Below are 24366 nucleotides of genomic sequence, written 5' to 3'. Positions count from 1 at the left end.
CTGCTCCAGAATTTGTTGGGAGTTCTTCTTTACAGGTATTTTATGGGCTGTGTGTCCGGAGCTAGCATATGTGTATCTTTCTACTCCGCCATCTTGGCTCCTCCCATAATATACCTTTAAATATGTGAAAGTATTTACTCTTGTGGGGACTCAAATCACGAATACGTTTTGAAAAGATAGCACAGGTAGCATGTGTGTGTGATAAATAATTTTCCCTTATTGAAATGTTGGCATCCCTGAAATTTTCTTGGTCTACATTCTGACCATAAAGTAAGACATTTGTGTTAGGAAGCATTTGTCTATTCTTTATATTCTCCACCAAAACAAAACAGATTCTTGTTAGAAACAATGCCCTTATCTAACCCCTTGGAATCAAATCATTTCATCTCTGCATCTCAAAACCTCTGTCTCTCTTAAGAGTTGTGCTCAAATACCACCTCCTATAAGAGGCCACATAAGAAACAAAGAAAACCAATTATGTTGAAATATAGTTGTTAAAATATTAAACAAAAACAAGTTCACATTCCCAGGTTAAGAAGCCTTGCTCAACCATTCTCAAATAAATAAATGAACAGACAGTTTTTAAAAGAAGAAATCCAAGCCATTAACAACAAAATGCTGCAAATCACTAATAACTAAAGAATGAAAATTAGAGCAACTTTGAAGTATCAGACTGGCAAAGGTGACAAAAGAAGAAAACAATAAATGTTGTAGTGAATGGTAGAAAATAAAAATGCTAATACAGTTGGCAGGACCATGAATTGGTCTAACCGTTCTGAAAAGCAATTTTTTAACTATGCCCCTGAAAGTTTGCCTTTGACAAAGCTGTACTGCTGCCAAGCCTATGTACCAAAGAAATTTAAAAAGGGGGACCTCAGAATTGGAAACTAAAAGAATACTCCTATTGGAGATTGGCTAAATCAACTGGCATGTAATATTGTGTTATAACTGATGAAACTAGGAAAATTAAGAGAATAGTTTATGCAAGGTTAACATTACGGTGAAAAATAACATGGTTCAAGGGGTGCTGACATGGTTTAGGTGTTGGGACCTCCAAAATGTCATGGTACAGGGCAACATCACCTGGATTGAGTTCAGGAACTCAAACTGTTTTCCAATCAAGTGACAAAGTCTATTGTGATGCCAATAGAAGTGGGAGGGAACTTGGGACTTAATGGAGGTGATGCTAATCCTTATAAGAAAAAGGGATAGGGAAAGGAATGCCAAGTATGCTACTTAGGTGATGAGGGGTGGTGGGATTAGGGAGTGGTCAGTATTCAAAGGAATAGTAAGAAGTCAAGGTGCAAGGCTACTGGAATGTATGGGAAAACTCTAGGGGTCAACAGAGAGGAACTCTGTTGGAGGGACAAAGTAGAGGGGTTGCCAGAGAGGAGAGTCCTCAGGCAGGTATCCTGTGCTTTTATCTGAGGAAGTACAGGGTCAGCTCTGTATATGCCTTTTCCAAGGTGAGAATTTTCTCACAGGGGCCAACTGAGATTAGGGGTCTTTGCCTTTTGGGATCCAGGTCCTACCACCCTATCAGAAAAGAAACTCTGAAATACTTAAAAACTCTTACAAATGCAGCAATAAATCAGGTGTTCAAAAATTCAAAGATGAAATATGCCACTCATAAACTTAGAGGTAGAGAAAAAATAATGTGGGAATTTGCTACACCATGAAGCTGTGTATCAAGGGCTTTCCTTTTTTGGTTTTATTGAGTTTGTGTTTTGGGTTTTGTTTTGGGTTTTTTGGTGGGGTTATCCAGGGGAACGATGGTGGTGGGAAGGACAAATTAATTTTTAAAAAAAGACTATGTTACCAAACACCACTTTTTCCTCGGTATAATGTATTGCTCTGTACTGGTGTTTATCAGAATTAAAATTCAGAAACAGAACCACATTGCCAAAGAAAAATAATGAAAATACACTGCATCATTTTACTACTAAAAAAAAAAGTATTTGCATTGCCTTAATGGGAATAGGACTGATATTGCTATTGTTGTTATTGAAATGAATGGGGAATATTTATTGAAAAATCTGTGCTAGGTACCCATAAAGTGGACACTCTTTGCATTCTTAAATCATTGCATTGCTAAGACCTATGTGAACATGTGATGGGTGTGTGTGTGTGTGTAAAACCTTTGCTCTAATTAGCTCTTTTCTCTCTTCCCTGGCAGTTTTGTACTTATTTTGTGTGTTTATGTTTATATATCTATATATCTATACCTATTTCTATATCTGCGTATCTTACTAATTTGTATGCAAACAGCAGTTTAATAAATGCTTCATGAAATGAATAATTCTGTAGTTGTTTCTTTATCAGCATTTTTTTTTAAATTTGGGCTGATTGTAACTTTTTCTTCTTTTAAGAAAGCTAGGTAATGCAGTTCATACAGCACTGGACTTGGAGTTGAGAAGGTCTGAGTTCAGACCCTGCCTCAGACAATTAAAAGCTATGTGCCCCTGGACAAGTCACCTTAGCTTCAATTTATTTGTCTGTAAAATGGATAGCAATAGCACTTATCTGTCAGGGTTATTCTTAGGATAAAGTGATATAATATTTATGAAATCTGCAAACCTTAGAGTGCCACATAAATGCTTTGTTGTTATTCAATATGTCAACTCTCCATGACCCCATTGGGGGTTTTCTTGATGAAGATAGTGGAGTGGTTTGCCATTTCCTTCTCCTGCTTGTTTTATGGATAAAGAACTGAGGCACGCAGGGTGAAGTGATTTGCTAGTCAGTTTCTGAGGCTAAATTTGATTCATGAAGATGAGCTTTCTGATTCTGAGCCTATTGCTCCATCTACTGTGCTGCTAGCTGCCCCATATAAATGCCCCCTAAAAATGATTCTTTTTGTTGTAGGCAATAAAATGGCTTTCATCATAAATCTTTTCTTATTCCTTTCATCTTCTCTCTTACTGAGACCTCTGGCTTCTTATGGATGACACAGCCATCCTGGCCTCTCTTTGCAGTCCTGGCTGCACTTAGGCTCATTCCTAAAGTACAGATCCAACCATGTCACCCTCCTATTCAGTAGACTGCAGAAGTTCCCTGTCACCTCCTGGATCAGCTATAAAATCCGGTTTGGTTTCCACACAGACACAGACACACACACACACACAGACACACACACACATACACACCATGTATTATTTGATCCAGTGACACTGACCTCCTTGCTGTTTTATGAATAAGGTATTTTATTTTCTCACTCTGGCTATTTACACTGATTGTGCCTCGTGCTTGAATTGCTCTTCTCATCTCAGTTTCTTGGCTTCTTTGCTAGCATGTCCTACTTATACTCCCACCTCCTATAGGAAGCCTTTTCCAGTCCCTCTTAATTCAAGTACATTCCTTCTTCTGTTGGTTATTTCCTGTTTATGTAGTTCATATATATATATTTATTTGTTGTCTCCCCCTTAAATTTTGAACTTTTTTAAGGACAGGGCTTTTCCTTTTGTCTTTCTTTGTATCCCCAGTGCTTAGCATAGTTCCTGGCACATAGTAAGTGTTTAATAAATGTTTATTGACTGACTGACTTTGAGATATCCCTAAATTCTTCTCATTGTCTTTAAAAAAAGGTTTTACTGATACCCTTTAGTTTTTTATGTGTTATTTTCAGGTAATACCACTTACCTAGTAGGCCCAGCCTTAGAGTTATAGTAATGAGTTAAGACAGTGTATGGAACGTTCTGCACCCATAATGTTGTGCCTGTCTTCTAAAAGGAAGAGGAAGCATTACCTCTTCTCTTCTCTAGATACAGCATGGTTCATTACTGTTACTCAGCCTTCAGCTTTATTTTAGTGTTTTTTTAATTTATATTTTTGCCATTTCATATTATATTTTTCTGGTTCTGTATTTCTTAGTTTCATAGTTTTTATTGAACAATAATATTCCTTTATATTCATATCAGAACTTTACATGCATTTATAAACAAGAAATGTTTTTATTGGATATTTTATAAACGTTAAAGCTCTGTGTGAAAGTTAGCTATTATTATTACCCATCATTTAGTTCTAGGTTTGATTCTCCATGTTTCTTGTCTTTCTCCTTCCTTTGAATCTTAGCATTTTGTGTTACCTCTCTCTAAGTACTTTCCTTTTCCCATTTGTGTGTGTATATGTGTGTTTATGTATGTTCTACTTGATTGCAAACTTCTTTTACATTTGTACTCACTCAGCGAATAATAGATGTCCAGCAAATTTTATAAGATTTAATTTGTGGGATTATGAAAATTCCTGAAAAGTTGGCAACATTTTTTACTCTATAGTTCTAAGTACCTCCTTTATAAATATTTAACAGTAATGTTCTTAGATTAAATGGCAAGATACTTATTTACTTGACCAATTTCAAAATATTACCAATCATTGTAGTTGGTAGTTCTGAAAAACATTGATTTGGTAAAGAAATAGATATTTAATATAACTGTTGATTGAATTTGTAGTCATACCATATAAAGACTCTTTTCTTGTGAAAGACTCTTTTTTTAAAAAAAAATATTTTAATTCATTGTGCACTTCTGACCCATAATCTCTTTGAATGTGCATATTTTGTTATGGTATAACTAAACTTACTCATTGTATGGAATTCACCTTCATTTTATCTTCAAAAAATGAAACCTGGTACTAATAAAAAAAAAAGTAGCGGTTATGATTTATTAGAGTTAGAATTTTAAAGGATAAATGCCTGTTAAAATTTCATGTTCTTGATATCGAAGTTTACATATCTCACCTCTCTATAATCTCTTTTTTTGTAGAAGATTTAATTCCAAAGAGAAATTTATAAAAATTAGGATGTTGGGGGATAGGACAGAGCATACACACAGGAATATAGAATTATTGCTGTAAGGAATTTCAGGGACCATTTCATCCAACCTCCTTATTTTACAGATGAAGAAATTGAGGTCCGGATTGCTCCAGCGATATGCCCGAAGTCACAGAAAGAGTAGTACTAGAGCCACAAATTAGGGCTACTCCTTTCACTGCAGCAGTTTGAATGAAGGCAATTTCTGTGAATTTTAAGAGTTTTTAAATGGGAGATCTAAGGAAGCATTATATATAATGGGGGTAAGCTGGAAGCATTTCCAGTAAGATCAGGAGTGAAACAAGCATGTCGTTATCACACTGCTGTTTGATATTGTACTAGAAATGTTAGCTTTAGGAATAAGAAAAAGAAATTGAAGGAATTAGAATAGATAATGAAAAAACAAAGCTAATGCTCTGCAGATGGTGGTGTACTTGGAGAATCAACTAAAAAACTACTTGAAATAATGACTTCAGCAGAGCTGCAGGATATAAAATAACCCTACATAAGTTTCTGTATATTACTAATATGTAAACCTACATAAATTTCCGTATGTTACTGACTGTTGGCATTTCTATATATTACTACCAAAGCCCAACAGCAAGAAAGAGACAAAGAAATCCCATTAAAGTAATGGTAGACGTTATAGAATATTTGGGAGTCTGCCTGTCAAGACAGACTCAGGAACTGTACGAACACAATCACACACTTTTCACACAAAGTCAGATCTATAATTGGAAAAACATCAGTTGCTCATGGGTACAGCAAGCCAATATAATAAAAATGATAATTCTACCTAAATTAATTTACTTATTTAGTGTCCTATCAATCAAACTACTAAAAAATTATTTTATAGAGCTACAAAAAGTAATAAAAAAATTCATCTGGAAAAACAAAAGGTCCAGAACATCAAGGGAATTAATGAAAATAAATGGGGCCTAGCCATAACAGATCTAAAATTGTATTATAAAGCAGCAATCATCAAAACTAATTGTTACTAGCTAAGAAATAAAGAGGTAGATCAGTGGAATTGGTTAAGTACACAAGACATAGTAGTCAACGACTATAGTAATCTACTTTTTTGATAAACCCAAAGACTCCAGCTCCTGAGATAAAAACTCACTCTTTGACAAAAACTGCTGAGGAAACTGGAAAATAGTAAGGCAGAAACTAGGCAGAAACCAGCACCTTATATTGTATGTACCAAGATAAAGTGTAAGGAGAGTAAGGAATAGTTTACCTATCAGATCTATGGAAAAAGGAAGAATTTATGACCAAACAAGAAATAGAGAAGATTATGAAATGCAAAGTGGATAATTTTAATTACATTAATTTAAAAGTTTTTGCACAATCAAAGCCAATGCAACCAAGATTAGAATTGAAGCAGAAAGCTGGGAAACAATTTTTACAGCCAGTTTTCCTGATAAAAGCTTCATTTCTAAAATATATAGAGAACTGGGTTGAATTTATAAGAATACAAGTCATTTCCCAGTTGATAAATGGCCAAAGGATAATGAACAGTTTTCAGCTGAAGAAATTAAATCTATCTATAGTAATGTGAAAAAAATGGCCTTAATCATTATAGATTAGAAAAAATATAAATGAAAACAACTCTGAGGCATCACATCATATCTGTCGGATTGGCTAACATGATAAAACAGGAAAATGACAAATATTGGAGAAAATGTGGGGAAATCAGAACACTAATGCATTGTTGGTGTTGTGAACTGATCCAACCATTCTGGAGAGCAATTTGGAACTATGCCCAAACGGCTACAAAACTGTGATCCAGCAATACCAGTTCTAGCTCCATATCCCAAAGAGATCATAAAAACAGAAAAAGGACCCAGATGTAGCAGTTCTTTTTGTGGAGGCCAAAACTTAGAAATTGAGGGGATGCCCATCAATTGGGAAATAGCTGAACAAGATGTGGTATGTGAACGTAATGGAATAATACTGTTCCACAAGAAATGATGAGCAGGCAGACTTCAGAAAAACTTGGAAAGACATGAACTGATGCTGAGTGAAACGAGCAGAACCAGGAAAACTTTTTACATAGTAACAGCAACATTGTGCTATGACCAATTTTGATAGACTTAGCTCTTCTCAGCAGTGCAATGATCTAAGACAATTCCAAAAGACTCATGATAGAAAATACTATCCAGAGAAAGATCTATGGAGTCTGAATGCAAATCAAAGCATACTAGCTTTCCTTTTTTTGTTTTTTCTTTCTTGTGGTTTTTTCCCTTTGTCCTAATTCTTCTTTTCAACATGACTAATGTGGAAATACGTTTACTGTGATTGTACACGTATGGCCTGTATCAGATTGCATGCTGTCTTAAGGAGGGGGAGAAAATTTAATACTCAAAATCTTATACAAGTGAATGTTGAAAACTCAAAATAAAAACACCAGTTTTTCCTACTTTCAGCTCCTTCATTCGGCAGTAAAGGTTTTCCTAAATGAATAATTATATGGTAAATCAACATCCATTTTAGTGAAAAAAAAAAAGGAGAAAATCCGCCTAAGAATTGTATCCAAAATGAGATTTATTGAAGGCTGTTTGTTGTTCCCAGTTGCTGGATATGGAAGTAGTGCAGTGGTGAAGTCATCTAAGTCTGTATCCAGTTCAGATGGAGCAGCAGCTCTCACTCAGCATGTTGGGAAAGTTCCTTTGTTTTGTTTGGGACTTGGGGGTGGGATCCAGGGTGACAACAGTGGGGAAGAAAGGTATTATCTGTTAGCTTTGTTTTCTAATGTACATTTTGGCATTTTTGAGCATTGTAATTGAGAGTTTCTGTCTGATTCATTTTTTAAAATGATGATATTTTTCTTCTTAGGAGATTTTGTTACTGAATTCTTTAAAATTTGCCGTCGAAAGGAGTCAACAGATGAAATTCTTGGAAGATCCACATTTGAAGAAGAAGGGAGAGGTAACTAATTTTAAATTAGTCAAATTCAAGATTCTATTTTTTCTTTAAGAAATTTTGATACCTTAGCATCTTTTCATCTCATTTATTTTTTAATATATTTGGAAAAGTAACTTTCAGTAGGATGAAAGCAACCAATTTTGACAGGATTATGCCACCAACATATAATATACCTGAATTCTAGCAAAACCTTTTTTAATATCTTTCACAGTAGTCATATGAACAAGTGGGGAGATGGTGATTGAATAGTATTATAATTGGGTGATTTCAGAACTAGTTCAAATCCAAAGAGGTGAATAATGAATCAATCTGAATATCAGACATTCTCCTTTCCAACCTGGGAATGACTGAATAAGTTATAGTATATGAACTTGACCCTACCACAGTATTGAAACTGTGCTTTTCAAGATTAGCAATAATCTTTTAGCTGCAAAACATTCCCTGTCTTCCTCCTTAACCTCTAGAGCTTTTGAAACTGTGAACCACCACCTTGTCACTTGGTTTCTACAATATTGCTCAGCCTTGGTGGTTGTATTTATCTGACCATTTCCTCTTAGTCTGCTCTGCTGGTTCATCATCTGTCTCCTGCCTCCTACACATGAGTGTCCCTTAAGACTCTGAGTGTGGGCCTCTTTGCTTTATACACTTCCTTCCTTGACGATCTCACCAACTCCTGTGGTGTATCATTCTGTATCATCTCTATGCAAATGTCTCTCAGTCTACAATTTGTTTATATGTTTCTCTCTTCCTTGAAGTCACAGATTGTTGGTTTTGCCTTTCTTGCTCTCAGCTCCTTACACAATGCCATATACGTTGTAAATGCTTAATAGATGTACATCGATTTGAATTGGGAATGTGTATAGTGCAAAGTTAGAGAGTTAGGATCATCATTCTGTTCTTTTCAAGAGTTTTACCAAAGGATAAAAACATAGATGGCAAACATAAAACATGCTAAAGTAGTGGAAGGTTAGTTAATGCATTGAATGATAGAATTGGGATCCAAAAAGTTCTTGACTAGCTGGAATAATGAGCCAGATTTAATGAGAGGAAATTTATAGGAATAAATGTAATCTGATGCCTGGGTTCACAAAATCCACAATATAAATTCAGAATGTAGGGGACATGAGTAGATAGTTCATATGAAAATGTTGGACTAAAAACTTGGTACATGTCATCATTGTGACATGACAGCCAAAAAAGCTAATGCTGTTTTGGGCACCTAATCATAGTATATTGTCATGAAGTGAGGGAGGTCAGAAGTCTTGTGTTCTGTTCTAGGCACTATATTTTTGGCAAGACATTAACAAAATGAACATGTCCAAAAGAGGGTAATCAGGAATGTGAGAAAAATTGCAATCATGTCATACAGTGATAAGTTGAAAGAACTAGGCCTAAAGAAGAAAAAAACCTGGTCTGTAAATATTTGAAAGGTTGTATTGTGGAAGAAGAATTAGAGTTGTTCTACTTGGCCCTGGAGGACAGAACTAGTGTTATTTAGGGAAGTTTTAGAGAGGCAGATTGAAATTTAATGTAAGGAAATTTCTGAGAAATAGAACTCTCCAAAATAAAAATGGATTACTCCCTCAGAATGTTTTAAGTTCTGTGTACCTAGGGATGTTTAAGTAATTAGCATGACCAGAGATCAAGAGTTTTTAAAAGAGGATTCTTGCTTCAGGCAGGGGTTGAACTCAATGACCTCCAAGATTCCTCAAACTTGATATTCTATGGCTTAGCTTTTTCTCTCTTAAATTTATGCCCTAAAGTCAAGAAGCTTGGTTTCAGGGACTATAAATATTTAATGATGTATTCACATAAAAAGTTTAAGATACCTTCAAAATAAAAGTATTATGATTTTAGGATTCTTTGGAATTCCTTATATCCCAAATTAAGGAAAATTTTGTGAGACCTTTGCCCCACATGCTTATGTAGAAAGCCTAAGCAGTTGATTTCGAGTTTTCTAACTTTCGAAGAATGACTTAAAAGTACTTTTATAACCCTGCACTTTACTTACCCTTTCAACCTACTCTAGAGCACATTATAATTTGCACTAATTTGTTGTTGTTGTTGTTTTACAGAAACTGTTGATATAACTCATGCCTTGTCAAAGCTGACGGAACCAGCACCAGTTCCAATCCACAAGTTATCAGTTACAAATATGGTACACAGTGCAAAGAAGAAGATTCGAAAGCACCGAGGTGTAGAAGAGTCGCCATTGAATAATGATGTCCTCAATGCTATTCTCCTGGTGAGTACATGATAGTCTTTTATTATTGTTATGGTAGCATATAAAAGCTAATAACTGCTTGTGTAGTACTTACGGAGTACTTTATGGGACTTATATAGTATTTATGTTAGAGTACTGTGTAGAACTTGCATTTTACCCTTGAGGATGATCTTCTGAGAAAACCATCAAAAGTACTTATGCCCAAGCAAAAGACAAGGGGAACCTGAGAGCTTCTCTGGCTTTTAAGGAGAATTATTCCTTGTCATTGCTCCTGGTGGCTCCTTAGCCCTTTTTTTTTTTCTGAGAGAGGAGAATGGAATTTTTACAGCATAAAACTTTTACTGTAAAACTTTTACTGTCCTCTTCTTTGAACATCCAGAGTCCAGTTCATCCATCATGTGTACCTGGTTAGTGCTTAACTGTGTTTCTTAGTGCTTTGTTTCTGAGTATTGGCATTGTAAGGATCTAGTCAGTTCAGCGGATCGCATAGTTAATGTTCTTTTAAAATAACGTTCTCTTACAAGATAAAAATTTAAGTGGAAAGATTTTAGATCTACTTCCTGTTCAGCTAATAAACAGATCTAAGGGAACTTATTCCTGAAAAGTCATCTGATTTTCAGATGTTTCATATGCCAGTGAAGTAGTAGGTATCTTTTATATATTTAGGGCATTTGGGTTGCACAGTGGATAGAGTACTAGACCTGGAATCAGGAAAACCTCAGATGCTTACTATATCTTACTATATCACTTATCCTTTGTCTGCCTCAGTTTTCTTATCTGTAAAGTGAGAATGATGACAGTACCTTCTTGCTAGGGTTGTGGTGAAGATCAAATGAGATAATATTTCAAAAGTGCTATGCAAACCTTAAATCATTATATAAATGTGAGTTATGATGTCATCATGATGTTATAGAAAAGGTGCATTTCTGAAATAGTTGTGGGAGACCAGTTTTCTAATGTAATTGGAACACTCACGTTTTAATTCAGGAAAGGTCAAACAGCAGTAATCAGCTTATGTGAGTAAAAACTTGAAGAAATGGAAAATGAAATATCAAAAACTGAATCTAAAAGCAGTTTGTTTTCTTCCTCCCTTTAAGTTCCTATTCCCTGATGCTGCTTCTGATAAACCATTAGATGGATTTACTTCAACAGGCAACAGCAATCCTTCATCAGATAATGAAGAATATGTGAGTTAATTTAGGGGCTTATTATTAAAAGTGCAGTAAATCTAAATAGATTGAAGTGTAAAGCATTCTTGCAACTTAAATTTCTGGATATGCTGACTGTGTAATTCTGGGACAAGCCATTTAACTTTTATGTGCCTAAGTTTCTTTTTTCTATAAAATGAAGAGGTAGAAGGTGGGGAGTCATTGGTCTCTAGGGTCCCTTCTAGCTCTATCTAAATCTGTGGTCTCATAATCCAGTGAAAATCCCAGGAGACCCCCCTCTCTCTATCCTAAATTTCTAAAAGAATTTTTATATTTTAAAATTATCTTCTTGTTAGTTTGCAATTCCATGAGAAAATGCTCATGTTTTAATTGAAATGAGTCCTTTATTACATAGAATTGGCATGGACATATTTTATAGGTGGTGAAAATTCTACCATCAGCCAAAAAATGGCATCTAATACTTGTTCAAGTCTCAGTGTTTTTCTTCTTTAGAGTTTTTGAAAGTAATTGTTCCTCCACAATTATCTTTATTCTTAGATGCTAAAAAATAAATAGAAAACTTCTTAACAAAATAAGAAATGAAACATCCAGTTCTTAAGAGCTAGGCCTTAACTCCCTTGGGGATATATCAGGTATGTGTCTGTACATACTATATCTCATATATAAATAAACTAGGTTATTGTTTGTTAGCTATCTTGTAAATAAATGCTAGTTTGGTCAAAGTTTTAATCTATGAATCTTTAATTCATGGTTGGTATACTTTATATATGCTTTTAAGAAATTTTTTGTTTTCATTTTTACATTTAGAATCTTTACAATCAGTTCAAATCTGCACCTTCTGACAGTTTGACATACAAACTGGCTTTATGTCTTTGTATGATCAATTTTTACCATGGAGGGGTAAAAGGCGTGGCACATCTCTGGCAAGAATTTGTCCTTGAAATGCGCTTCAGATGGGAAAACAACTTTCTGATTCCAGGGTAAATACATCTGTTCCAAAATCTATATATATATCTAACCCTGATTTTTTTTTTTTTTTTTGCTAAAGTTGAGTCCTGCTTTGTCAATTACCTGCATGATATCTGTACCTGGATATGTCATTGACTGGCATTTCAACTTAACATTATTCAGAACAACTGATTATCTTCCCCAAAACCCAATACTTCCCTTAGACATGCTTATCTCTGTGGATGTTGGCATTATTTACTCTTCTCTTCTCCTCACTTATACTTCCCTGCCACCTTCCCCATCCTGATCCAATTTCCATTTGATTTTACTTTCACGAAATCTCTTACTTCTATCCTCTTTTTGCAGCCCATGGCCACCATCTGATTCCACATTTTCATCACCTTTAACCTAGACTACTGTAATGGCCTCATAATTGGTTTCTGTGTTTCCAGTATCTCTTCTCCAGTCATCACTCAGTATGGCTTAATTAATATTCCTTAACACACAGGTTAATTACTTTTATCCTTAGAAATTTTCAGTGGTCTTTATTGCCTCAGCGATAAAATATAAACTCTTTTGCCTGACATTTGAAGTCCTCCACAGTATGGCTCTCATTTTTTCAAACTTATTTTATGTCATTCTCCTTCACATGTCACACCTCAGCCAAATTAGCCTGGCATTTGTTCCCTGAACTTGACATTTCTTCTCCCATTTCTATGCCTTTACACATGTTGTTTCCCATGCCTAGAATGCCTGTCTTCCTTACTTGAGGTTCTTAGAATCTTTAGCTTCCCTCAAGGTTTATCTTAAGTACCAGTTCTTCTGGGAAGGCCATTCCTGACCCACCCATTATCCCTGTGTTGTTAGTGTTCTCCCCTTCCTCAAATAATCATGTGTGTACTTCTCTTTATATGTCACATCCTACCAGAGCATAAGTTCCTTGAGAATAGGAACTTTTTGTTTTTCTGACTGCATATTTATTTGGTGTTTAGTAAATGCTTGTTGAATTGAATGATAGTCTCTTACATAAACAAGAAATAAGGCTAATTTTTGTTTAAAACATCTTTGTAGATTTCATATTTTAGTATTTTGGGTTTGAACTTTCATTGAAAAATCCCAGTATTGGTTATCTTGTGTGAGGATAACAACTAGTTTACAGATTTTTGATGTGTGTGATAATGCATAATTGACTGTTGTTTACAAAATTCATGATGAAGGTGATGATATAAGTGACCTAAAGTAATGGATAACCCAAAAATACTTAAATAAACATTTATTAAATACTTATTATATGTTGGGCACTAATGATACAAAAATAAAACAAAATTTTACCTGGGGTGGGGTATAAAATGTACAAAAAAATTAAAATATATGATGATTTAAGGAGAGAGCCCTTAACAAATAGGGGGGAGAAGGTGGTTACTGAGCTGAGTCTTGAAGGAAGTCAAAGATTCTGAGAGGTACAGCAGATGTAGGGGTATGGTCCAAGGTGTAAGGGAACCATCTGAGGGGAGGTATGGAGGTAGAAGATGGAATATGGAGTTTAGGGAATAGGTGTAGATTTGCCTGGACCAGAGAGTTTATTAAGGAGATTTCATGTGAATAAAGTTGTAGAGATAAGTTGGGTTCAGATTTTTGAAGGCCTTAAATGCCAGGCTAATTAATATTTTATCTAAATGCTTGTTCCATTTGATTGTAAGCTCCTGGAAGGCAGGGACTATTTTTTTTTAATTACTGATATCCCATGCATTTAGCATAGTGCCTAGCACATAGCAGGTACTCAGTAAGTGTTTCTTGGGATTATTGGATTAGATAGGATCAATTTTAAGGAGAGATTGGGGAACCACTGAAAGTTTTAGAGCAGGCAGTGCTTGGGGAAGATTATTTTGACATCTTCATGGAGGAAGAATTGGAGAAAGGTAAGAATGGAACAAAGGTGAACATGTAATTCACATGTGATTGTTTGCACAAATGCCTCTCTCTACTGGACTCTCTCTTATTCTGGGTTCTTTGCTGCTCTTTGTCTTGAGAGCTACCAAGGAAAGCTAATCCCCAAAACTGTTAGGGTAAGGGCAGGTAAAGGCAGCCCCATAATCTAGTCACTTGTCATGAATGATATTTGTGAGTTTCCCCCCTGCTGACCCCTACTCTCTGATAATTAAGAATCAACTATATGCTTGTAGTGATTCATTCTAGGAGGGTATATTGTGGAATAACTTTCCATTGCTATTGGATTTGGTAACTGAGCTAAGGAATTTCACTTGAGTTCCTAAACCTTGGATGTTCTTGTATGAACTTGTTTGTACTGAAGCTTTGTGTTTACTGAAGTGGTGTGGAGACAAGGATGTAGCAAAATTTGGAAATGTGACTCCTCCTGAGGTTTGAATTTCTGCTACCTCATGGAGTCAAATTAAGATCTTAGCTTAAAAAAGCCAGGGGCCCTCACTGCATCTGGGGCCATCTCCAGTTGTCCTGATCTATATCTTGCCACTAGGCCCAGATGGCTCTGGAAGGGTGATTGAGACTGGTGACTTTGCACAGCATTTCATTGCTTAAGTGCAATTCACTTGTATATCATGGCATTGACTCTTTGATATCATTTTCTTCTTCAAGAATGAAAGACAAACCACAACTTCTTTTAGTAGTAGGAGCTGCCCCAGCAGGGCTACAACTGGAACTGACCACTTGGGCAACATAGCTTCCTTCCTCCCTCCCTCCCTCCCTCATTCTCACTCTCACTCTTACTCTCTCTCCCTTCCCTCTGTCCACATAGGCTATCATACCCTTAACTGCTGGTTCTCCATCCAATTGAATATAAATTTTGATCATTGAAACTTTTTTTTTTACCTTAAGTACCTTAAATCCAAATTACTCTAGCTCCCATTTATTGGCCAACAGTAGGTCCCAGGCCAAGCCCTACTTTGGGCTCTGATTGGCTCATAGTGAATATAAATAGCAGATGTTTTCCCCTCTAAGATTGTTGTTGTTTTAGACTATGTAAAAGAGGCCATTCTTTACCTCATTTCTTACCTAGCCTTTACTTACGGAGTGGATATTGCCTCAGACAAACTGAAACCTGGGAAAGACCTTAGTGTAAAAAGGCTGAGGTCCCCCACTGCATCCTGGCACATCTCCAGTTGTCCTGATCTATACCTTGCCATTGGACTCAGATGTCCCTGGAGGAGAGAGTGAGGCTAGTGACTTTGCACAGCCCTCCCTCACTTCAATCCAGTTCACTTGCATAATATGGCATCACCTCCGTGATGATGATGTCCTCTTATAGATCAGAGGGCGAACAACAACCTCATGTAGTTCTCTTGTCACCTAAAATGGTTCTAGTTTGTTTTTTACCTAAATGTGACTAAAAATTTATAGTACCATGAAAAATGCATAATTCAGTAATAGTTTTAGTGCAATTATAAATAGATTCTTTTGTCTTTGTTGTCTTTCCTTAGATTAGCTAGTGGAGTCCCAGACCTCAGATGTTGTTTGCTGCATCAAAAACTTCAGGTAAATGTCTTCTAACCAGTGTATTAATTAGTGACTTTATTAAAGAACATGTTCTGATAAAAAATGTCATTGTATTGCTTCTTGCCTCATGCTCCCTGTCAACCTTGACATTGTTTTCAGAAAATATGGAAGGAGTAGAGAGAAAATTATTTGGAAGCTGAGAGCTATACAGGCAAATATTTTTTAAAAAAATGTAAATGTTGTTTCCATTTTCTCTAGATGTTAAATTGTTGTATTGAAAGGAAGAGAGCCCGCGATGAAGGAAAAAAGTCCTCTCTTTCTGATTATGCTTCTAGTGCTTCTGCAGGGGATTCTGGGAAAGCAGGAGACACCTCTGGGCAGGATCATCTAAAAGATACAGATAAGGAAAAGGGAGAGGTAGGAAAATCTTGGGATTCCTGGAGTGACAGTGAAGAAGAATATTTTGAATGCTTAAGTGATACAGAGGAACTGAAGGGAAATGGACAAGAGAGTGGAAAGAAAGGAGGGGCCAAAGAGTTGTCAGGTTTAAAGCCAGAAGGACGCCTACATCAACATGGAAAACTTACATTGCTGCACACAGGTGAACCTCTCTACATTCCAGTAACACAGGTAGGCAATGGATCAGTCATTTTTTATTTTATTTTTTGCCTGGTTATTTATTTCACTACAAATAGGAGGAAGCTATGGCTGTATAGGTAGGTACAAGTTTGGAAAAGTCTATGTCCGAGCACTTAAGACACCTGGAAATGTAAAAATAAAATGGTAAGAATTCTTTTTAAATAATATGTGTCCCCAATTGATAAATGGTCAAAGGATATGAACAGGCAATTTTCAGAAGAAGAAATTAAAGATATCTATAATCATATGAAAAAATGCTCTAAATCACTTTTGATTAGAGAGATGCAAATCAAAACAACTCTGAGGTACCACATCACACCTATAAGATTGGCAAACATGACAGAACAAGAAAAGGATAAATGCTGGAGAGGATATGGGAGAGTTGGAACACTAAGTCATTGTTGGTGGAGCTGCGAGCTCATCCAACCATTCTGGAGAACAATTTGGAACTATGCCCAAAGGGCTACAAAAATGTGCATACCCTTTGACCCAGCAATATTGCTACTAGGACTGTATCCCCAAGAGATCATAAAAATGGGAAAGGGTCCCACATGTACAAAAATATTTATAGCAGCACTCTTTGTAGTTGCCAAAAACTGGAAGTCAAGGGGATGTCCATCAGTTGGGGAATGGCTGAATAAATTATGGTATATGAATGTAATGGAGTACTATTGTGCTATAAGAAATGATGAACAAGAAGACTTCAGAGAGGCCTGGAAAGACTTATATGATCTGATGCTGAGTGAAAGGAGCAGAACCAGGAGAACCTTGTACACAGCAACAACCACAGTGTGCGAGAGTTTTTTCTGGTAGACTTGGAATTTCGTAATAACACAAGAACTTATTTAAAAAAAAAAATCCTAATGGTGGTTTTCTAAGGCAAAATGCCTTCCACACTCAGAGAAAGAAATATGGAAGTCATTCACAGAATGTAGCAGATCATGTTTGTGTGTGTGTGTGTTTTTGTGTATCATATTTTGATTTGTTATATGATTTCTTCCATTTATTTTAGTTTGACTACATAGCATGACTATAGTGAAAATGTACTCAATAGGAAAGTATATGTAGAACCTATACAGAATTATATGTGGTCATGGGGAGGGAGGGAGGTAGTGGGGGGGGATAAAGTCTTAATTTTATGGCAGTGATTGTTAAACATTAAAAAATAATAATAATTAAATTAAATTAAAAAAAATAATATGTGCATACTCAAAAAAGAAAAGTAAGTTTAAAACATATGTCTGAAAGGACCAATCCACATTTGGAACAAGAGAGAAATTCCTAAAATATTGCTATCAGGTAAAAAGTGATGGGGAGGGAAAAACAATTCTGGAAATTTTTGAGAGGCCTTCAGATCCATGATTAAAGTTTCAGCCTAATTCAGAATGCAATTATAAGCCATTTCAGAATTTTAGTAAGAGAAATGACATGAAGTCTCACAAAAATGATTCTTGTTTCGTTTTTTAGTTTTGAGACAGAAGAAAGTAGCATGGAGGCTATGAGATGGTTAGAACTTGGAGTGCAGATGTGGAAATGTAAAGAACTAGGCAATTGGTTGGATAATGAAGGCCTTGGGACTATAGCTATAATAGAGAAAAGTATGAATTTTAACCAGGATGCCCTCTTTCACTTAATCAGAATTGAAAAATAACTTTGAAGACTTAAGATTAACTGTGAGCCAGTCCATGTACATGTTTATCATTCTTGGCTGCTACAAAAAGTACCACTGTAAATATTTTGATGATTTCCTGAGCTATACGTGCCTCACCATACATCACTTTTGGACATTTCAAACTCTGTATATCCAAAAAAAGGCATTTTCTTGCCCCTCAAGCCTTTCCCTTTTTTTAACTGTTGAAGCCCTACCAGTCAGCTGTGCCCACAAATACCTAAACTTCTCATTCTTACTTACCTCATCTACTCAAACCATTATTAAATATTATGGTATCTACTGTCACAATGTCTCGGGCCCTTTCTCTCCATTCATATAGACACTATCCAAGTTCTGGCTCTCATCTGTCTTACCTGGTCTATTTATAGCAACCTTCTGCCTGATCTCTCACCTCATGTTTCTACTTGTTCCAATCCATCCTCCATTCACCTGCCAAAGTGATTTTTCTAAAGCTTAGGTCTGGCCATGACACAGTATCTCCTTTCCTCTCCACTGTGTCCCCTTTCCCCACTTCCTTCACCTCCAACTCCCTTTTACCTCCAGGATTGAATATAAAATCTTATTTTGGCATTTTAAAGCCTTTTGCAGTCTGATGGATTTCTTTGTTTCAAGTCTTCCACTTTACTTTTCTCCATACATTTTTTTTTTACCCAGCTGTACTAGCTTACTTGCTGTTCCTTCTCACATATTACTCTATCCTCTATCTCCATGCTTTTGCAGTGGCTGTTCCCCATGCCTGGGATGTTTTTCCATCTTCTCTGCTGCCTCTGGATTCCATCAAGACTCAGCTCAAATTCTGCCTTTTACAGAAAGCCTTTTCCCCCAAATGCTAGTCCCTTCCTCTCTTAAATTACCTTCCATCTACTCTGTATATATTTTGTACGTACCCTGTTCGCATTTGAACCTTCCCTTTGAACAAATATAAAAGCACTTACATCCAGTAAAGATATCCTTTCTGATAGAGTGTATGATGTTTCATACTGGTATTTTTCACCTCTGTGCAGTAAGGGAGGAGGTAGGTTTTGTTATCTTTTCTCAAGGACCTTCTTTTTTCTCCTTTACTCAGATTTTACTTCCTTTTGGTGATCTCAGTTACATTGCTTAAGTCATTATTTGTTCTGCTTATTTTGCTCTGTATCATTTCATACACACTTCCCAAGCTTCTCTGAATTCCTTATATTTGTCATTTCTCAGTCATTTCTCTTTTGCATTCAGATGATTTTTTCAGCCATTCTCCAGTAAGTGGGCACCCATATTTATTTCATAGTTCACTGCTACCACAAAGTGCTGCCCTGAATATCTTGTGCATATTGAACCTCTTGCTAGTATAATCACAAGATCAAAGTGTTACGACAGTTAAGCTATTTTCTTGCATAATTCCAGTTTGAAATACAGAATGATTGGACCACCTCACAGCTCTGCCAACAGTACATGAAGGTATCTTCCCTTCCATAGCTCCTTCTACCATTAACTATCCCCATTCTCCTTCATCTTTGTCAAGTTACATATAGGATGAGTTGAACCCGCAAAGTTGTTTTAAATTTGCTTTTGTTTTGCTATTAATGATTTGGAACATATTTTCATTTGGTCATTTATTCTTTTCAGTCCTTTCTTTGAAAACTTTTCATATTGACCACTTAACTATTGGAGAATGGTTCTAGGTGTTAAGTATTTGCATTAGTTCTTTGTGTAGTTTGGTATCAGATTTTTGGTGGTAATGGTCAAGGCAGATATTTTTCCACACCCTCCGTTTCTCTGTGTCTTCATTGATCTTATTTGTGCAAAAAAAGCGTTGTAATTTTATGTAATCAAAATCCTCTCTTTCTTAATTGGTTAAGCATTTACCTGGCCACCCTGCCCCAGCTATAAATGTGAAAGATACTTAATACTATCCTATTCTAATTTCTTTGTGGTGAATCATTTTAGAGCTAATTTAGGCTATATATCCATTTTGATTTTATTGTGGAATATGGTATAAGTGTTGGCCTAATACTAGTTTCTCCCAAATTTCTTTCCATTTTTTCGTTAGTCCTTGTCAAAAAGGGAGTTCTTCCCTTAGTAATAGATATTTTCATGTTTATGAAACATTTGCTGTTTTGTTGTTTCTTTTTCTTGCCTATCTAGTCTGTTCCATTGATCAACTTTGTTTTTTAATCAGTACTAAAGTTTTGTTGACTATTGTTTTATAATATATGTCTGGTAATACCCCTTAAACTATACTTTTTCTTCCTATTTCCCATGAAATTTGTGCCTCCCCTCTCATCCCCCCTCACTTTTTTTATAGTTTAGGGCAGGCATTTAAATACCTGTTATCTGGTTAGAATTTAAGATTTTTGCCACAGATCCAAGACGGAATGTCCAGTCTCTTGGTAAATCTTTCAGATAAGGGCTCCCCTTGTTTGTAAGTCTTTGAGCTGTTCAAGTAGGATTCACAAGGTGGTTGCCATTTGTACCCATTCTTTTTTGCACCTTCCTGACCAAGGTTGGCTAATTTCAATGAGAAGAGTTCAGCAAATGGAGAGGTTTTATCTGTACCACCCACCTTGTCATCTCCATCTGGACAGAAGAAATGGAAAGTGGCCCCTTGTCACAAAGAAGTGGGGCACCTAGGTGTGTGACTGCCCCATGACTGTACCTTGACTGTGATGCTGAGACCCTTGAGTGATCAGGTTGAAAGGTTTAGTGAGACTGCTTTTAACCTTAGTTGGAGAAACAGGATGGCAGGTTTTACAGCCCTCTTCAGTCCAGCTTCTGTTTTATCTTTGTGTCATCATGTCACATACCTGATTGGCAAATCTTATGTTTAGTCCTGATTTTCAGCTGAGGCCCCGTGTGAAATTCTTTGGTGTGAGAATGCCAATGTATGCATTGAAATTGTGCAGTAGAGATTTTTTAGGTGCCAGTGTGGCATCAGGGAATTCAGAAACAAGAGATTTAGCAAAGTCAACAAGCGTTTATTAAGCACTTAACTATGTGCCAAGCACTGTGCTAAGCATTGGACGTATAGGGGAAGGCAGAAAACAGTCTCTATTCTGAAGGAGTCTAATGGGTAAAAAACAACAAATTATGTATAAGCAAGATATATACAGGATAAATTGGAGATCATTGCAAGGGAAGACACTGATGGGAAATTGGGAGAAAACTTCTTGCAGAAGGTGGGATTTGAGCTGGGATTCGAAGAAAGAAGGGAAGCCAAGAGTCAAGAGATGAAGAAATAAAGAATTCCAGTTAGGGAACAGCAATTGAAAATGCAGAGCCAATCAAGAGAGGGAATGTCGTGTGTAAGGGACAGTTAAGGAGGCACAGAGTAGATGGGGAAGGGGTGTGGAGTAAGGTGTAAGAAGACTAGAAAGGTAGAAAGGGGTTAGGTTATGAAGGCCAAAGAATACTAATAACAGTCACTAGCATTAACCAATATTAAGTTTTGCAAAGTGCCTTACATATGATTTTTGAAAATAGATTTTTTAAATTTGATCCTGGAGGTTAGGAAACTACGACCTCCATTTTAGGAAGATCATTTTGGTAGTTCAGGATTATGGACTAGAGTGGAGAGAAACTGTAAGCAGGGAGACATCCTGACCAGAGAAGTGTCAGTGTCAGAGAGAAGGGGGTGATTTGAGAGACAGATTACAAAGGTGGAATTGACAAGTCTTGGCAACAGATTGAATGTGGTAAGTGATGACACCTGAGCTGTGAGTCTGGGTGACTGGGAAGATTTGGTGGTGCCTCCATAGTAACAGAGAAATTAGAAAGAGAGGAAAGTTTGAAGGGAAGGGGGAGAAATAATGAGTTCAGTTTCAGACATGTTGAATCTAAGATGTTTGTGGTACACCTGGCTCAGGATGTCTAGTAGGCATTTGGAGATGTGAGTCTGAAGGTGAGGAGAGAAGTTTGGGTTAGATAAATAGATCTGAGAATCAGGGTAGAGATGATAATTGAATCCTAATGGATGGGAGCTAATGAGATCACCAAGTGAAATAGTACAGATTGAGATAAGTGTCCAGAACAGAGCTTTGAGGACACTCATGATTAGGAGGAATGAATGACATGGAATAAAACTCCATTAAAGGAAACTGAGGAGTGGTCTGACAGATAAGAAGAGAACCAGGCTAGAGTAGTAGTGTGCTGAAAACCTAGAAAGAAGAAAGTATCAAGGAAAAGAGGGTGATCAGTAGTGTCAGAGGCCTGCCAGGAGCTCGAGGAGGAGGAGGATTGTCCATTTAGAGATCTTTGGTACTTTGGAGAAAGGTGAAGCATGTCAGAAGCCAGACTGTAGGGAGTTAAGAAGAGTGTGAGAAGAAAGAAAATGCAGTGATTGTAGACTTCTCAAGGAGTTTAGCCACAAAAGGGAGGAGAGGTATGGGACAATATGGATCAAGTGGCAGGGACAGCTGGATCAAATGAGGGTTTTTTGAGGGGGTGGGGAGACATGGGCAGATTTGTTATCAATAGGGAGGTAAGCTAGTGTGTGTGAGAGAGCAGAGATCCTAGCAGGAGCAATCACCTGTAAGAGATGAGATGAAATGGAATCGCTTAGGCATGCTGAGGGTTTGTCTCTGTGTGTAATGGTAATGAAGGGGAAGATAGATACAGAAAGCATCTAAGTGCTGTGAGATGAGAGGGCTTTCTGCGAATGGTCTTATTTTTTCAGAGAAATATTGTTTCTCAGCTGAGAGACTGGGAGGAGGGACAGCAGTGAGAGGTTTGAGGAGAGATGAAAAAGCCTGCAAAAGCCATGGTGGTGAGTGGGATAGTGAATCAGTTAGGTTGGTGATAAAGAATTGCCTTCCTGCAGTAAAGGCCCAGTTAGAATATGTCACATAAATTTACAGTTGACCCATTCAGCTTTATTCAGCAGCATGTGACTAGGAATAAAGTCAGGAGATTGTAGGAGTGATCCAAGGCAAGAGCTTGGCAGGGCAAGGGCATCAGCAGGTGAGGGATCAAGGGACTCAAGAGGAGAATAAGTTGAACAGGTTCCCCAAGGAGTCAAGATGAGGAAGGGGGGAGGGAAGTAGATGATGAGGGAAAAAACTTAAGGAGTGGAGGAACTGGAAGTTGTGGGGAGGTCAAAGAACATAATTTAAGGATGCTGGCTGAAGAATGAGTGGAATGACAGCAAACCATGATCAGATAAGGTATTTTCAGATTTAACAAGCATGGAAGTTTAGTGGGAAATGGCACATTTGTGGGTGATGGCAAATTAAACGCAAATTTTATTTGACTTGATTGAAGAAAGAAGTGTTGATGTAATTTTTTAATTCTTAAATTTTTATATCCTGGCAGAAATATGTGAGCTGTGACTTATGCCTATTATGTTATTCCTACCATTCCAGTTTTATACTGTAATCCTCACATTGAATATTCAAGCCACATTGGTTTCTTTGCTGTACCATACATATGTTACTATACCTCTCAGTTCTATGACTTTTTACTGACTATATCTCATGCCAGGAAAGCACCTCCATCTTTCCTAATACCTGGTTTCCAACACCCAAGCCCCATCCAGCCACCTCAGTGCCCCTATTCTGCAAGCACGAACTTTTCATAAAGTTTTTCCCGATGCCCTCAGCTGCTAGGATTCTTCCTCCCAAAACAGCCTTGTTTTGTGTATGTTAGTTTGTATATACTCATATGTGCACCTAAGCTCTTTGAGGGAAGGAACTTTGTCTTTATAGCTCTATTACTTAGCACAGTGCCTGAATTCAGTCCTTAATAAGTGTATATCAATTGTCCTACAATAGAAATTTCAGTGTTCTTGTGCCTAAAGAACAAAGCAAATGAGTTGTGGTAATTCTTTAGATCTGTGTATCTTGCATCTGTCAGTTCCAGAACTTGAATAAATTGACTCTCAATGAATCTTCCTAAGTGCCTTTGAACAGTTACTTAGAAAAATTTCTGTTGTCAGGTCATATTCTTAATGACTGTGGCATTGTTGTTTCTCCCATCAGATTTACCTTTGTTGCTTTTTTTGTATGTGCATAGGAAGCACTTAAATTTTTCTCTCAACAAATAAAAATCTTCTCGTGGGAACATTAATGATAATATTCTTGAAATTGAGCTGAATCAGAGACTAGTCTTCTAGCATCAGATCCTACTCATTTGGTGGCTCTGGGCTTTATGCAGATAAAGTATGTACTTATTTAATTCTTTTAAACCATTCATCTTTTAGTTGATCGTATTAGGAATTATTTGCAGTAGTCTAATCTAGATTAGTCATGCACAATAACATTTTACTTTAGCTCCTTCATCTTAACCAACAGCAAAATGTTTGCCTCTGGACATGGCTTTCTGTCTTTTAAATGCAGATATTCTTAGAGTAGACCTCCATGATCTTACTTGGAGAGTTAAAATCACATTTACCCTTGTGCCTTGTTTGTTGGTTTTGAAGACGGTTTTAAAAGCTTTCATCTCTTTTACTTCTATTAGAAATTGAATCTTGTTAGAGGTAAAATAATTGTCTTTATTCTATTTTTATGGTCCTCTTCCAGAGGGAGTGCTCTGTAGA

At 36.6% G+C, this 24366-nt stretch overlaps 1 protein-coding gene across 3 annotated transcripts in view; it reads left to right on the top strand.

Moving 5' to 3' along the window:
* The window catches only part of RAB3GAP1 (RAB3 GTPase activating protein catalytic subunit 1), an 87750-nt gene that overhangs the window by 53168 nt on the left and 10216 nt on the right, over window positions 1-24366 (top strand). For all 3 annotated transcript variants that reach the window (XM_072613234.1, XM_072613237.1, XM_072613236.1), the window contains 6 exons: window positions 7646-7738; window positions 9811-9980; window positions 11057-11146; window positions 11936-12108; window positions 15532-15586; window positions 15806-16177. In XM_072613234.1, coding sequence (XP_072469335.1) covers window positions 7646-7738; window positions 9811-9980; window positions 11057-11146; window positions 11936-12108; window positions 15532-15586; window positions 15806-16177 — 953 coding nt within the window. The remainder of the gene's footprint in view (window positions 1-7645; window positions 7739-9810; window positions 9981-11056; window positions 11147-11935; window positions 12109-15531; window positions 15587-15805; window positions 16178-24366) is intronic.

This window comes from Notamacropus eugenii, chromosome 5 (assembly GCF_028372415.1).
Source record: "Notamacropus eugenii isolate mMacEug1 chromosome 5, mMacEug1.pri_v2, whole genome shotgun sequence".
Taxonomy (NCBI): Eukaryota; Metazoa; Chordata; class Mammalia; order Diprotodontia; family Macropodidae; genus Notamacropus; species Notamacropus eugenii.
Note: the sequence above shows the minus strand (reverse complement) of the source record. Positions and strands in the feature narration are given on the sequence as shown.